The 13,809-nt window shown below is 35.7% G+C and overlaps 1 protein-coding gene across 1 annotated transcript in view; it reads left to right on the forward strand.

The window, feature by feature from the left end:
- The window catches only part of LOC118849921 (ankyrin repeat domain-containing protein 26-like), an 85,140-nt gene that overhangs the window by 12,282 nt on the left and 59,049 nt on the right, over positions 1-13,809 (forward strand). Inside the window, exons 4-8 of the mRNA XM_036759022.1 lie at positions 4,301-4,361; positions 4,456-4,658; positions 7,524-7,671; positions 8,287-8,348; positions 11,667-11,763. Coding sequence (XP_036614917.1) covers positions 4,536-4,658; positions 7,524-7,671; positions 8,287-8,348; positions 11,667-11,763 — 430 coding nt within the window. The 5' untranslated portion in view covers positions 4,301-4,361; positions 4,456-4,535. The remainder of the gene's footprint in view (positions 1-4,300; positions 4,362-4,455; positions 4,659-7,523; positions 7,672-8,286; positions 8,349-11,666; positions 11,764-13,809) is intronic.

The raw sequence follows: 13,809 nt of genomic DNA on the forward strand, positions 1-13,809 counted from the left end.
AGTTAACAAAGTCAAAGAGCCTACAACAAAAGCCTCCAAGAAAAACATGAACTGGTCTCAGGCCATGGAAGAGCTCCAAAAGGATTTGGAAAAGCAAGTTAGAGAAGTAGAGGATAAATTGGGAAGAGAAATGAGAAGAATGTGAGAAAACCATGAAAAACAAGTCAATGACTTGCTAAAGGAGACCCCCAAAAATACTGAAAAATAAACTGAAGAAAACAACACCTTAAAAAATAGACTAACTCAAATGGCAAAAGAGCTCCAAAAAGCCAATGAGGAGAAGAATGCCTTGAAAGGCAGAATTAGCCTAATGGAAAAGGAGGTCCAAAAGACCACTGAAGAAAATACTACCTTAAAAATTAGATTGGAGCAAGTGACTTGATGAGAAATCAAGATATTATAAAACAGAACCAAAGGAATGAAAAAGTGGAAGACAATGTCAAATATCTCATTAGAAAAACCACTGACCTAGAAAATAGATCCAGGAGAGATAATTTAAAAATTATTGGACTACCTGAAAACCATGATCAAAAAAAGAGCCTAGATATCATCTTTCAGGAAATTATCAAGGAGAACTGCCCTGATATTCTAGAGCCACAGGGCAAAATAGAAATTGAAAGAATCCACTGATTGCCTCCTCAAATAGATCCCAAAAAGAAAACTCCTAGGCATATTGTTGCCAAATTCCAGAGCTCCCAGATCAAGGAGAAAATACTGCAAGCAGCCAGAAAGAAACAATTTGAGTATTGTGGAAACCCAATCAGAATAACCCAAGATCTAGCAGCTTCTACATTAAGAGATCGAAGGGCTTGTAATACGATATTCCGGAGGTCAATGGAGCTAGGATTAAAACCAAGAATCACCTACCCAGCAAAACTGAGTATCATGCTCCAAGGCAAAATATAAACTTTCACTAAAATAGAGGACTTTCAAGCATTCTCAGTGAAAGACCAAAGCTGAATAGAAAATTTGACTTTCAAACACAAGAATCAAGAGAAGCATGAAAAGGTAATCAAGAAAAAGAACAAGAAAAAGAAATTTCAAGGGACTTACTAAAGTTGAACTGTTTTGTTTACAGTCCTACATGGAAAGATGATCTGTATGATTCATGAGACCTCAGTATTAGGGTAGCTGAAGGGAATATGCATATATATGTGTGTATATATACATATATACATATATATATGTGTATGTGTGTGTATGTATATATGCATGTGTGTATATATATATATATATATATAGAGAGAGAGAGAGAGAGAGAGAGAGAGGGCACAGGGTGAGTTGAAGATGAAGGGATGATATCTAAAAGAAATAAAATCAAATGAAGGGATGAGAGAGGAATATATCGAGAGAGGGAGAAAGGGAGAGATAGAATGGAGTAATTTATTTCACATAAAAGTGGCAAGACAAAGCAGTTCTGTAGGAAGAAAAGAGAAGGCAGGTGAGGGGGAATGAGTGAATCTTGCTCTCATCAGATTTCACCTGAGGAGGGAATACCATACACACTCAATAGGGTATCTTACCCCACAGGAAAGAAGGAGGAAGAAGATAAAAAAGGGGGGATGATAGAAGGGAGGGCAGATGGGGGAGGAGTTAATCAAAAACAAACACTTTCGAAAAGGGACAGGGTCAAGGGAGAAAATTGGATAAAGGGGGATAGGTTAGGAAGGAGCAAAAAATAGTCTTTCACAACATGAGTATTGTGGAAGGGTTTTACATAATGATACACATGTGGCCTATGTTGAATTGCCTGACTTCTTAGGGAGGGTGGGTGGGAAGGGAAGAGGGGAGAGAATTTGGAACTCAAAGTTTTAAAAACAGATGTTCAAAAAATTTTTTGCCTGCAACTAGAAAATAAGATACACAGGCACTGGGGTGTAGAAATTTATCTTGCCCTACAAGAAAGGAAGGGAAAAGGGGATGGCAGGGGAGTGGGGTGACACAAGGGAGGCCTGACTAGGGAACAGGGCAACCAGAATATATGCCATCTTGGAGTGGGGGGGGGAAGGTAGAAATGGGGAGAAAATTTGTAATTCAAACTCTTGTGAAAATCAATGTTCAAAACTAAATATATTAAATGAATAAATTAAATAATAATAATAATAATAAAAACAATTATTATCTCATTTGATTCATACAACAATCCTGAGAGATAAATACTGTTATTATCCCCAATTTACAGATGAGGAACCTGAGGCAAACAGCAGTTAAGTGACATGCCCTCAGGGTCACACAGCTAGTAAGTGTCTGAGGCAGGGATTGAACTCAGATCTTGCTGTCTGCATACTTGGTGCTCTATCTATTATTTTTGTTCAAATATCCATCTCCTACCCTTGTAGAACATACTGAGTTTTATTTGGTAGATAATTTTGGGTTTGTGCCCCATATTTCTTTATTTTGTAAATATTGTGTTCCAATTTCAAAGTTCCTTGCTTTTTTTTTTCTTTTTTTTTTTTTTTGCAAGACACTCAAGGTTAAGTGACTTGCCTAGCGTCACATAGCTAGTAAATAAATGTCAATGTCTGATGCTGGATTTGAACTCAGGTCCTCTTAACTCCAGGGCTGGTGCTCTATGCACTGCACCACCTAGCTGCCCCCCCCAATAGTCTCTTCTCTTAAGAAGTTCTTGAAAAATCTGCTTTGATTATGTCTGTTACTTGGTATATGATGTATACACATTTCTGGTAGCTTGTAGTAAGGAGGCAGTATGATGTGGTGGCACCACAAAGGACAGAAGAGAGATGATAACAGGGATCAAAAGGATTTAGTGAGGGTTTTTTTTCAGAATGTGGCAGACATGGACGTGTTTGTAGGCAATAGGGAATGACCTAATAGATGTCAGAGATTAAAAATAAATGTTAGAGTTAGTATGAGAGAGGAGGCAAATCTGTTGGAGGAGATGGGAAGGAATGAGATCACCTGAACAAGTACAGGTCTCAGCCTTGGTAAGGAATAAGTCCCCTTCATCATGTGACATAGGAGTGAAGGAGATAGTGGCAGAAGACATCTGAGTGATAGGAGATGTGGAAGTGGCGAGAACAGGGAGCTCGTGTCAGATGGCCTCAATTTTTTCTGTAAAATATGAAGCAAGTTTCTCAGCTGAAAGTATTGGCGGTGGGGAGAGGGAACCATGGAAGGTTTGAGAGGGGATGAAAAGGTTTAGAAGAGCTGCTGTGGAGAGGGGGATAGTGAATTGATAAGGGAAGTATGGTAGGATTGCCTAGAAGCAGTAAAGGTCCAGTTGACATTATGTAACAAATTTGTAGTGGTCCCAGTCAGAATGGTTGTATGATTTTCTAATTTTTAATTGGTTTCTTATTTAAACTTAGTTTATTTCATGCACTTAAACACATTTCTTTAAATAGTGGTCCCTCGGTACTAGACTGCCAAAGAAGCCTATGACACACAAAAAATGTAAAGAACCTCTGTTTTAGTTGTTTGTTTTTTGTCTGGTGTATATAATATTTGATTCTTGGCATTGACTCACAAGCAATAAACAGTACATAATAAAATATCTACCATTATAGTACACCTTCACAGCTTTTCCTAGACCCAGAGAGTTTCTACAGGGTAAAGCCCGGTCCTTCCAAGTGCATACAGACAACACAAAAAAAATTAAACCTATACGACACAGTTTGCAGTTGGTGTTCAGTACATTTTCAGGAATTCTAGTTCTTGGATGAAGATATGAGACCTGAACTCAAGATTTCAGCATTTTCTCAGTAGTACAACGAAGGCACTCAAGATCTTGTGTGTTATTATGGCCTGTATTTTTCAGTTTAGTGGTCGCTTCCTAATAGGAATCTCTGATTTTTTCTTTCCTGTTGAAAGTGTCAGGCAGAATGAATGAACCCAACAACCAGGCCTAGAAAAAGTGAGCCTTGACATCAACATTTCCCTAGTTTCCCCAATCTTGAGACCGTTAGTCAGGTGTCTCTTCCTCCCTTTTAGTTTTAGCAAAAGAAGTAACTCAGAGTGATTTTTACTATTCTAAAACAAAGAAGCTAAAACTAGTGACTCAGATTTTTACTTTCTTTGTTGTAAGTAGTGATTTGGATGATATATTGAAATACTAATTTCGAAAACCTAGTATTTTTCAATGATGCGACAAAGTATTGAAAAATAAAATTAAACTTCTTGGTATATTGGTTTTTGGTAAACAAAATAGTCCAGAAGATTTTATTTTCTACATGATGATCAGATTAAATACATTACATAGTAAACCTCAGAGAAATGTGGACAAAATGTTAATATTTTCTAGGAATTGATACTCATTATTCTCATTGCTTTTTTTTGGCAGAAACTCCCCAAGGTGAACTTAACCAAAATAATAAATGCTTCTCAGCAAATAAGGAAAAACAGTAAGCTATCTGAGGAATTTCCACCCTTATATTATTATTTAGTGCCTTGAAATGATTGATTTGTTCATGTACTCTTTATTTGTTTTTAATATAGTAGATGAAAAGAGTAGCACTGTCAATACAGAACATAGAACTTTTCTTCGGCACAATCAATCAGATAGCGAAAAAGAAGACATGACAGATACCGTTCCTAAGCCTTCATCCCAAGCCCAGTGCTCCCCTCATCCTGTCCATCCCTCACTTGGCTCCTTTTCAAGGTCTTCCCAGGTGATGACTACTCTTCTAGGCATTAATAAGGTAATTATATTGGCTATGGTTCATTTCCTTCTTTCCATATTTGTTCACCCACTGTACTTTCCTCCCACACTCATCCTCACTTCATGAAGATGATAAGGTTTCTAGGAATGGAAGTCAACAGTCAAAGGAAAGAAAACTCAGGGAAATTTACATATTGAAGATAAGACCCTGATGAGTTCAGACAATTCATGAATGAACTATCAGGATGAAGAGGAATTAGAAAGCAGCCAAGGACGATTAGAAGATTGTGAAGATGAAGTGGTAGAGGAGGAAGAGAGTGAGGAAGAGGAAGAAGCAGAAGATGAGTAGAAATTCAGTCAAGAGGGGCAGGATGCTATAGACTGAGAGGAAGGATAAGAATATATAGATAAAGAAGATAAAGAAGGAAGTCAAGATGAAGAAGATTTTGATAATATGAAGGAAAAAGAGGGTTTGAGTAATCAACAGAATCTCTCTTCATACTATTAAATATGATAGAAATGAAGCTAAATGTGAAATGAGTGAAGAAAAGCAACTAACAAACATTCCTACAGAATTTACCATGTCAGTTTTAATGGATATTTATGGAAACTTAGGTGCAAAAATGTATGCTAGTTCTCTTGAGGTAAAGAATAACAGAACATTTTGTTTGGTTAACAAATGATTAGATCTAGAATGAACTTTACAGCTTGCCTAGTCCATTTAACCCCTTAAATTTAAAGTTCTAAAACTTGTTCTGTTTTCACAGGTGAATTAGAACAAGCAGAATATGTGAAATATTTTGGGCCATAGTAACTTGATTTTCATTTGTTCAAAAAATAAGTATCACATATTAGACTTAAGTGTGTAAAATGAATGAAAATAGAATTTTTGATAGATGATAAGCAAAAAAAGTTTCTAGTAATAATGAATTATAAAAAGAGAAGGAACTTTGAAAAGATCAAGTAGTATGTATCTTTCCTCTTATTTAGGGTGCATGTATGCCATCCTTAACATTCTATTTTTAAACACTCAGAAACAGTGACTCCAGAATATTTTCATCAGCCCTTTATAATTTTAACCTTAAGAATAATAAAACCCTGAAATGGAATTTCCTTTTTATTTGTGACCAATTTTAATCTTACCTCTTTTTGTTCTTCATATGGATACTGATTCCTTACAATAATAATTAACACAGAACAGGGGAATATAAATCAGAACTTGAATAATAATCTTATTATACTCCTACATCTTCTAACCATTTTTTAAATACATCTAATTTCCAAAACTCTTATTTCTGTTCTATGCAGTGTGTGTGTATGTGTGTGTGTGTGTGTGTGTATATATATATATATATATATATAATATGTGTGTATACATATATATTTATGATATTAGCTCTTATTGTATTGTGACCTCATATAAAAGTGGGACAAAAAAGTCATAATCTCAAATTCCAAATTTTCATATTTAATTTCACCTTTATATTTTAATAGCAATCATAATAATCCCAAATTTTAATAATTAAGTTCAATTTATTGCACATTTATAAAATGTTATTATATGCAAGGCACAGCATTTTATTATATGGAATTCAGAAATCAAGAACATTCAGTTCCAGCCATCATGTACTGTACAATTTAATTGTGGATCTAAGGCACCCATAACTAACTTTAGTTTCTCATGGCTATTGAAAAAGTCATCTTAAAAACTGACAATGTTATTAATCAATCTACTTGAAGTATTTGGGACATTCGTATTTTAAATAAAACTAAAGTTCAATGTATTTCCTCTTCACTTATCTCTGTTTCAGTCAAGCTAGATTACTCATCATTTCCTAAATGTACCTTGATCTTTTCCTCCCTCAATACCTTGTCTTACATTGTTCCCTGTGTTTGGAATATCTTTGCCCTCTTTTTTGCCATCTGAAATTCTAGCTCTCTTTCAAGGGCCCAAATCACATGATACCACCTATATATAAAGCTTTCACTGGTCCCTTCTAAACTCTTATAGCTCTTTGTAATTCTCAAATACATTTCAGAGATTCTTCTTTCTCTCTTATTTATATCTTAGTAAACATAGATTTAGTACCTGCTATGTGCCTGGCAGTGTGCTACAGGCCAGGAGATAAATATAAAAAAGACAGACAGTAAGCTAAAGGAACTTACAATCTAATGGAGGAAGACAATGCACAGCATCAAAGGAAACCCATAATTTGGAGGTTGGGGGAAGCTACCTGGTGCTGGGACATGGGGAAGAAGTTAAAGAAATCCCCAATAGAGCGCAAAGTGTGAAATGAGGAGATATTTGTGCCAAACTGCCTTCTTCATTGGAGGCTTTGAAGTTCCTGGCTCTTCCTCCAGTCGTGGGGGCACTATGAAGTGGTTAAGGATATACGAAAGCTGATAGAATCTTGCAGGATGATGAGGTTTTCCCAGTCATAGGATTCTTACGGCCTGGTGGAAAAATCCCAAAGTCATCGTGAGAAATGAGGAGATGTCTGTGCTGGGATCTCTCCTTCATTGGAGGTTTTGGAGTACATGGCTCTTCCCTCCAATCAGAGGGTATCTCATCTTCTCTACTAGGTTAGTAATTGAGCATAAGAACTGTTTATTCTATCATTTTTCTCAGTTCCTAGTAATTGAATTTGTTGAAATAAGAATTAAAATATTCATCAGCATATATAATGATGTAAATTAATATTTCTAGTTATGGAGAAGAATTTTTCTTTAAATCAAATGTCTAAAACAAATGATGGGAAAAATCCAGTTCTTTGCATGATTTGATTGTTAGGTCCATCAGCATCTGGCAATTATAATATGTTAGTTAGATTTGCATTATTTTTGTTAGCAATAGATTAAAGAAAATTTTGGAGGACTTTATACATTTCATTCTCATTAATTATAGGAAGAATCAACGGAATCAGAGGAGGAAGAAAAGGAAGGTAGTGTATTAATTGACAATGGTACTAGAGAACAAGCACCTCCTGAAACTCCAAATCTTGCTAATGAAGTTCAGGCTCACAATACATCAGTGAATTGCACTATTAGAAAAGGTAAGTTATTGTTTTGATAGGACTTATGATTTCATTACTGCAGGAAATTCCCAATGAGGAAATTTCTACCAATGAAGATTGGCAACTGATCTACAGCTTATAGCCTTATTGAGTAGCCTGAGGCACTAAGAAGTTCAGTGTCTTGCAGCCAATATATCAGAAATGGGACTTGACCCCAGGTCTTCCTAATTCCAAAACTCGCCTGCTATCTACTATGCTGTGCTATCCCTCGAATTGTAGAATATGCTTATAAAACTTTTTTTTGTAAAATGCCATTATAAGCCTGTTTTGACCTAACTCTGAAGTATGTTAAATATAAACAATCTTTTTCTCTTTTTTACCCATAATATTAAGTGGATTTTAGAAAAGTATTTTGTTATGTAGCCTCATATAAAATTACCTCTTAGCCCCTAACTTTTTTCTTTGAAGGACTCTACTTATAATCCTTAAATCCAAATGTTGCTCTTATTCTGTTTTTGTTTCCTGGAATTTTTTTTCTGTTGTCATTTTCCTTTATTTTTTGCTGAAGCAATTATGAGTAGACATTTGAGCAGTTTTCATGTTCTCCGTAGCACATATCCTCATTAACAATGTATTTTTCTCTATGTTTTATAGATTTGATGTCAGCATTAGGACTGGAAGAGGAAGAAGATGCAGAATCACCTTGGGATTCAGAGGTATCTTCTCTTAAGTTATTTTCAAACTTCAATATTGATTGTTACCTTTAAAATTACATTTCACATTTATTTACTAATCATTGCAATTGCCTTGATAGAAAATTAGAATCAGAATTTTAGAGCTGGAAGGGACCTTAGAAATAATTTAGTCCAGTTGCCTATGGTCTCACATCTAGTTAGTGACAGAACCAAGAACAGAATCCAGCGGTCAGTCCTGTCAGCCATGCACTTCCAACTCCACCTCTTAATACCTTGTCAATTTCAAAATGTTATTCAATCATTTAGTCAATCAGTCAATCAGTGAACAAATGCCAGTGTACCATATGCTGCTCTAGGTATTAAGATATATTCCAGTAAAGTAAGAGACTTTCAACGAAGACGTAGTATACAACCCTGCCTCCCTACTACATGAGTAGCTTAACTTTAAGTGATGGGATAGGACAGAGGGGCATATAAGATGACTTTATGGCCAACTGTTAGCAAATTTCTGTGCAACTTGAATATACAGTTGCTGAGGGAAATACAAAGGAAAATGGCAGAGTAAGTGGTGGTTATAGTCAGGACAAACTTCATGAAAGAGGTAATAATTAGGGCTTAATGATTGGGTCAAATTTTGATTGGCAGAGAGAAGGGAAGAAAATATTTCAAGAGAGAAGATAGGTAGAAGGAAGTAAGGATAGTTGCAAGGAATTGAAAGAGTGAGGTATAGCTGTAACAGATGGCCTGTAAGAGGGAATATAAATAATTTCCTGTAAAGGAGATGGTGTAAGTTCAGGCCTTGAGTCATAACTAGAATTTGGGATTTGATTTGCATTGTCGTTTCTTATGCAGTATAACAATATTTTAAAATTTTGTGTTTTAGGAAAGTTTTTAGTGATCAGTATAGAAGATTAACTGGAAAGCAAAAAGATGTTTTAATAGGTGTAAGGTGATGAAATAAATGGAAGTGATTGTGGAAATAGGAAAGGTTAAATAATAATTTGTTTATTTTAGAGAAAGATTCAGCAGTATATAGAAATTACTTGGCTATAGAGTGCAAAGTTGATAACTGAATTTTTAAGGCTAAGAACCTGGAAAAATGTAGATATCACTAATACAGACAAGGAAGTTAGAAAAGATTGGGGGGCTTATATGATGACAGGCTAAAGTAACTTTTTAATATGGTAGGTCTCAGTGAACATTTAAATGGAGCTGTCTTATAGATTGCTAGAATTTTAGGAACTTGAGAGTAAAGTCAGATGGTTCTTCTTAAATGTCTTCTGGCAAAAGGGGGTCAGAAATCTGGGTCACACAAGAATCTCTCTTGTAATTGAAATAGGTAGAGTTGAAGGGATTAACTCCCAGCTTTATGCTGGAAGTAATCAAAGGCAGGGTGTTCCTAAAGTCTGGACACATAGAAAATGTGGAGTTATTGCATCGAGTTCATGTGAATCTTGCAAAGTGCATCAACCTTTGCATCACAAATGATGGAAATCATATTGAAGATGTTATTTGTTAATATTCCAATTAAATAAAATGTTGAAAATTTCATTCGTTTCACTTCTTGAAAATATGCATAGTTCTGGTAACCTACTTTAATCGGGAATGGGTTTAAGAGGCAATAATACATATATGTTTAGAAGAGTATAAAAGTCTTCTAAATTTAGAAGAAATAAAATAGTAGGAGTATAGTGAGGAGGGAGAGGACAAGGGAGGGATTAGGACAAGAGAGGAATTTTTGGAGGGGAGAATGAGGGAATAGGTAAAAAGGAGTTCAGATCAATGGAAATGGGAGGATAGGGAAGATTTCCTTGGAGGGGGGAAGGCAAATATTAGGAGGGCAGGGTAGTTGGTGGAGGATGGGAATGAGAGGATAGGGGAGGGATTCTTGGAGGAGGGAAGGCAAGTAATAGGAGGACAAGGTGGTTGGTGGAGGAGGCAGGTTAGGCAAGTAATAGGAAGGCGATGTAGGGGGTAGAAGTAAAGTAGAGGAGGCAGGAGGGATAGGAAACAAAAGATATGTACAAATTTAAAAAAAAGAGCAAAAATAGATTATGTTTGGGAAGGTATATGTCTATATACACATGTATATATGTGTAAGTGTATGTATATATCTGTATCTGTATGTATATATCAAGAAACAAATCTAAATTATATTGTAGCCTTCTGGGGGTGGGGGGAGGGGGAAAAGAAGTTAAAGAAGTTAAAAAGTACACAGCAGAGAAAAGAAAACACAAGGAAGCAAAGAAAAGATAGACAATTATCAACACAAGTTATACTATTTATCGTACAGGCATTCTTGAAATGAAAATTTATTGTTACATATTTCAAATCTTCTCCTATGTTCTGCTACGTATATGACATGCTTTTTTTCTTTCTTACTTTATGTTTAAGTTTCAATATTTAAGTCTATTGTCCTGCCTTCCCCCCTGCGAAAAAAAAAAGAAAATATGCATTTTTGCCTATGTATCCAGACTTTAGGAACACCCTGTATATATGTATACATGTGTGTATATATGTATGTTGCATATACATATATGTGTATGTGTGTATGTGCACATATACATAGATACATATATGTACACATACACATTTGCATATATAATTATATATACATACATATACACATACACACAGATTGTGTGTATGAACTTAGACCAGTTTGCACTGTGCAAGCCTTTGTTGTTGTTTAGTAATTTGAGTTGTGTCAGACTTTTCATGTCTTCATTTGGTGTTTTCTTGGCAAACGTACTGGAGTGGTTTGCCATTTCCTTCTCCAGTTCATTTTACAGTTAAAGAAACTGAGGCAAACAGGGTCACATAGCTGGTAAGGGTCTGATGCTAGATTTGAAGTAATAAAGATGAATCTTCCTGACTTCAAGCCCAGAGCTCTATTGAGTACATCACCTTTTCTAAGCAGATTATATACTGTACATTTGGCCCCAAATATTATTTTCTTCTCCCATATCATTAGCATGAGGAAAATAGTATTTTAAATGTACTATAAAATATTATTATAATTGTCATAGCAATAAATCCTGACTTAGAATTTTATCATTACTTACAAGTAAGCCATTTCTGTATGAAAAGTGTAATCTAGCCTACACCACTACATTTACCCATGTTATCTCATCTACAGACAAAAGATAGAAGAGTAAACTTGAAAAGTGTAAGCATGAGGTTGTTCTTTTGAAGAAAATGTTCTACAAACACGTTTTATTTTCTGCAGAACTATCATTTCTCTAAGTGGGAAGTTCACAATTTACCAGCAGAAAGCATTCAGTACTGCTTTCTACAGTGAGCTTGCTAACTATGTTGTTGATCTTTTCGCTTGATAAGTGTGCCACTGAAAGTCTCCCCAAAGGATCTGCCAGGCATAAAACTGCATCCACAAATCAGACAATAAAAGACAATATTTCAATGGAACAACGTGAAGGTAAGATTATATTATACACATTGTTAGGTTTGTTAAAAAATATAAAAGTGGTATGTGGTGTCTCAGGGTGGGGGGAAGGGGCAGGGAAGAGGCTTTATCATCAAATATATAGAAGGTAAGAAGGTACATGAAGTCTTAGTGCCACTAACAGGAATAAGCAGTATTGCTGAAGGCTTGCCTGAGCAAAATCATAAAAAGAGGAGACAAGGAAGGAATATAATAGGAGAAAAATGGGGAAGGAGAAGTATTAGAAGGAGAGTGGAAGAGTTCAATGGAAAGAATATAAATAGATATGTTTGATATGGTGTGAAAGATTGGCTCTAGTAATTGTCTCTGTTAATAATCGTCCACCATTGCCTGGTGGTTAGTTTTAGGAAATAACAATGAGCTTGATTTCAGTTTAATGAGTTGGTTTTACAGATGTCTTCCTTATAATACAGGCCTGTATCACATAACTCTTTTTGCTGATAGAGACTAGAACTGTATTCTTTTGGTATGAGGTAACTCCTTCTACCAGTGCAGGTTAGCACCGTCTCTAAAAGACTTAGGGTCTCAGAGAATTGACTAGAGCACTGAAAGGGTAAGTGATTTGTTAATAGTCACACAGCCAATAACAAAATCAGAGGTAGGACTTGGGCTCAGGCCTTCCTCATTACAGGGCCAGCTCTCCATCCATGCTGCCTCTCAAACTTACTGGTCTCTCTCATCTCCTGGCTCTGAAACCTTAGGTGATTTATTCCAAGTGTCTATCAGATAAAATGCAAACTGAAAAAAAATGTGTTATAAACTTCATTTTAAAAAATATTACGTATCTACTTACCAAAGGCTGTTAATGTTCAGATGCTTGCAACTTTGAACAAGAGATTCCGTAGGCTGATGACTGTTAATGGTGACATTACAGAGTAGGCTGTAGGAAGTCAGAAATATAGATAATAGAACATGGCTGCATGGGAACCAGGAAGAGAAAGCAACCAAAGACTCCTTTGCTTTCATAAATTGCTAGGAAGGGTATGAGGGCCTCAGTCTGTACTGGAAGTTCTTATTACTCGTTTTTACACAGATACACATTTCCCCCCCCCAAATTCATTTATTTAAGAATGGATTATGCTTCTTGTTCTCTTCATTCTTGGCAACTTTTGGCTTACTTTCCTGCATGTTATTATCTAGTTATATAGTCTAAGGATGTTACAATGAGGTGGCCCTAGGGTAAAATACAATTTAAAAAAAATTTCCAGTAGTTAAGCAGAAAAGCTCTCCTGCCAGTGAATGTTTACAAGATGGATTCTAAGGACCTTGAGAATAGGACTCTTACCAGCCTTAAATCATACTGCTGATTTTCACTCTCTTTTCAGCCAAACTGTTCTTTCATTCTGTATATTGTCCTGCCCTGTGTCCATTCAGGCCATCCGTTAAAATCTCTCTCTTCCTTCAGAAACTTTCTCAGGTGTAAACTCCAGGAAACTTTCCTGGATTTTACTAGTCTTCCTGACAATTATTTCCCAATATATTGATTTGTTGGTTTCTTTTAAAGGTATACTTATTGTAAACATTGTCAACTAATGTTACAGAGCACCTATTACTACATATATGATAATGTAATCCATCCCAAGGTTTACTAAACTTAGACACAACAGCCATTTTTCTTTCTGAACTTTTCATAGAGGGAAACATAGAACAAATGTTAAATAATAACAAAAAGAATTATATTTAAATGTTCACTTACCCTATAGGACCCATGAGTTCATTGGTCTAAACTGTAGTCTAGATGCTCCGGAGACAGATACAGATTGAGACCACTTCCCCTCCCCACTTTGTTTGAGTTGTATACAGTCTTCTTCATTAATGTCTAAGGCAAAAAAAAATCACCTTATTGCCAGGCTTTGAATGATGCCTACACAGAATACACACATAAGGACAAGTATTGATCACCTGTAGCAACATAGGCTATCCCTCTCTCCTTGAAATTAAACACGTGTTCCAGGTGTCCATAGCAACTGCAGTGTTTTCATCTTCAATGAATGAGTGAAGAAAAGGAGAGCTAAAGTT

The sequence above is a fragment of the Trichosurus vulpecula genome, chromosome 5 (assembly GCF_011100635.1).
Source record: "Trichosurus vulpecula isolate mTriVul1 chromosome 5, mTriVul1.pri, whole genome shotgun sequence".
NCBI lineage: Eukaryota > Metazoa > Chordata > Mammalia > Diprotodontia > Phalangeridae > Trichosurus > Trichosurus vulpecula.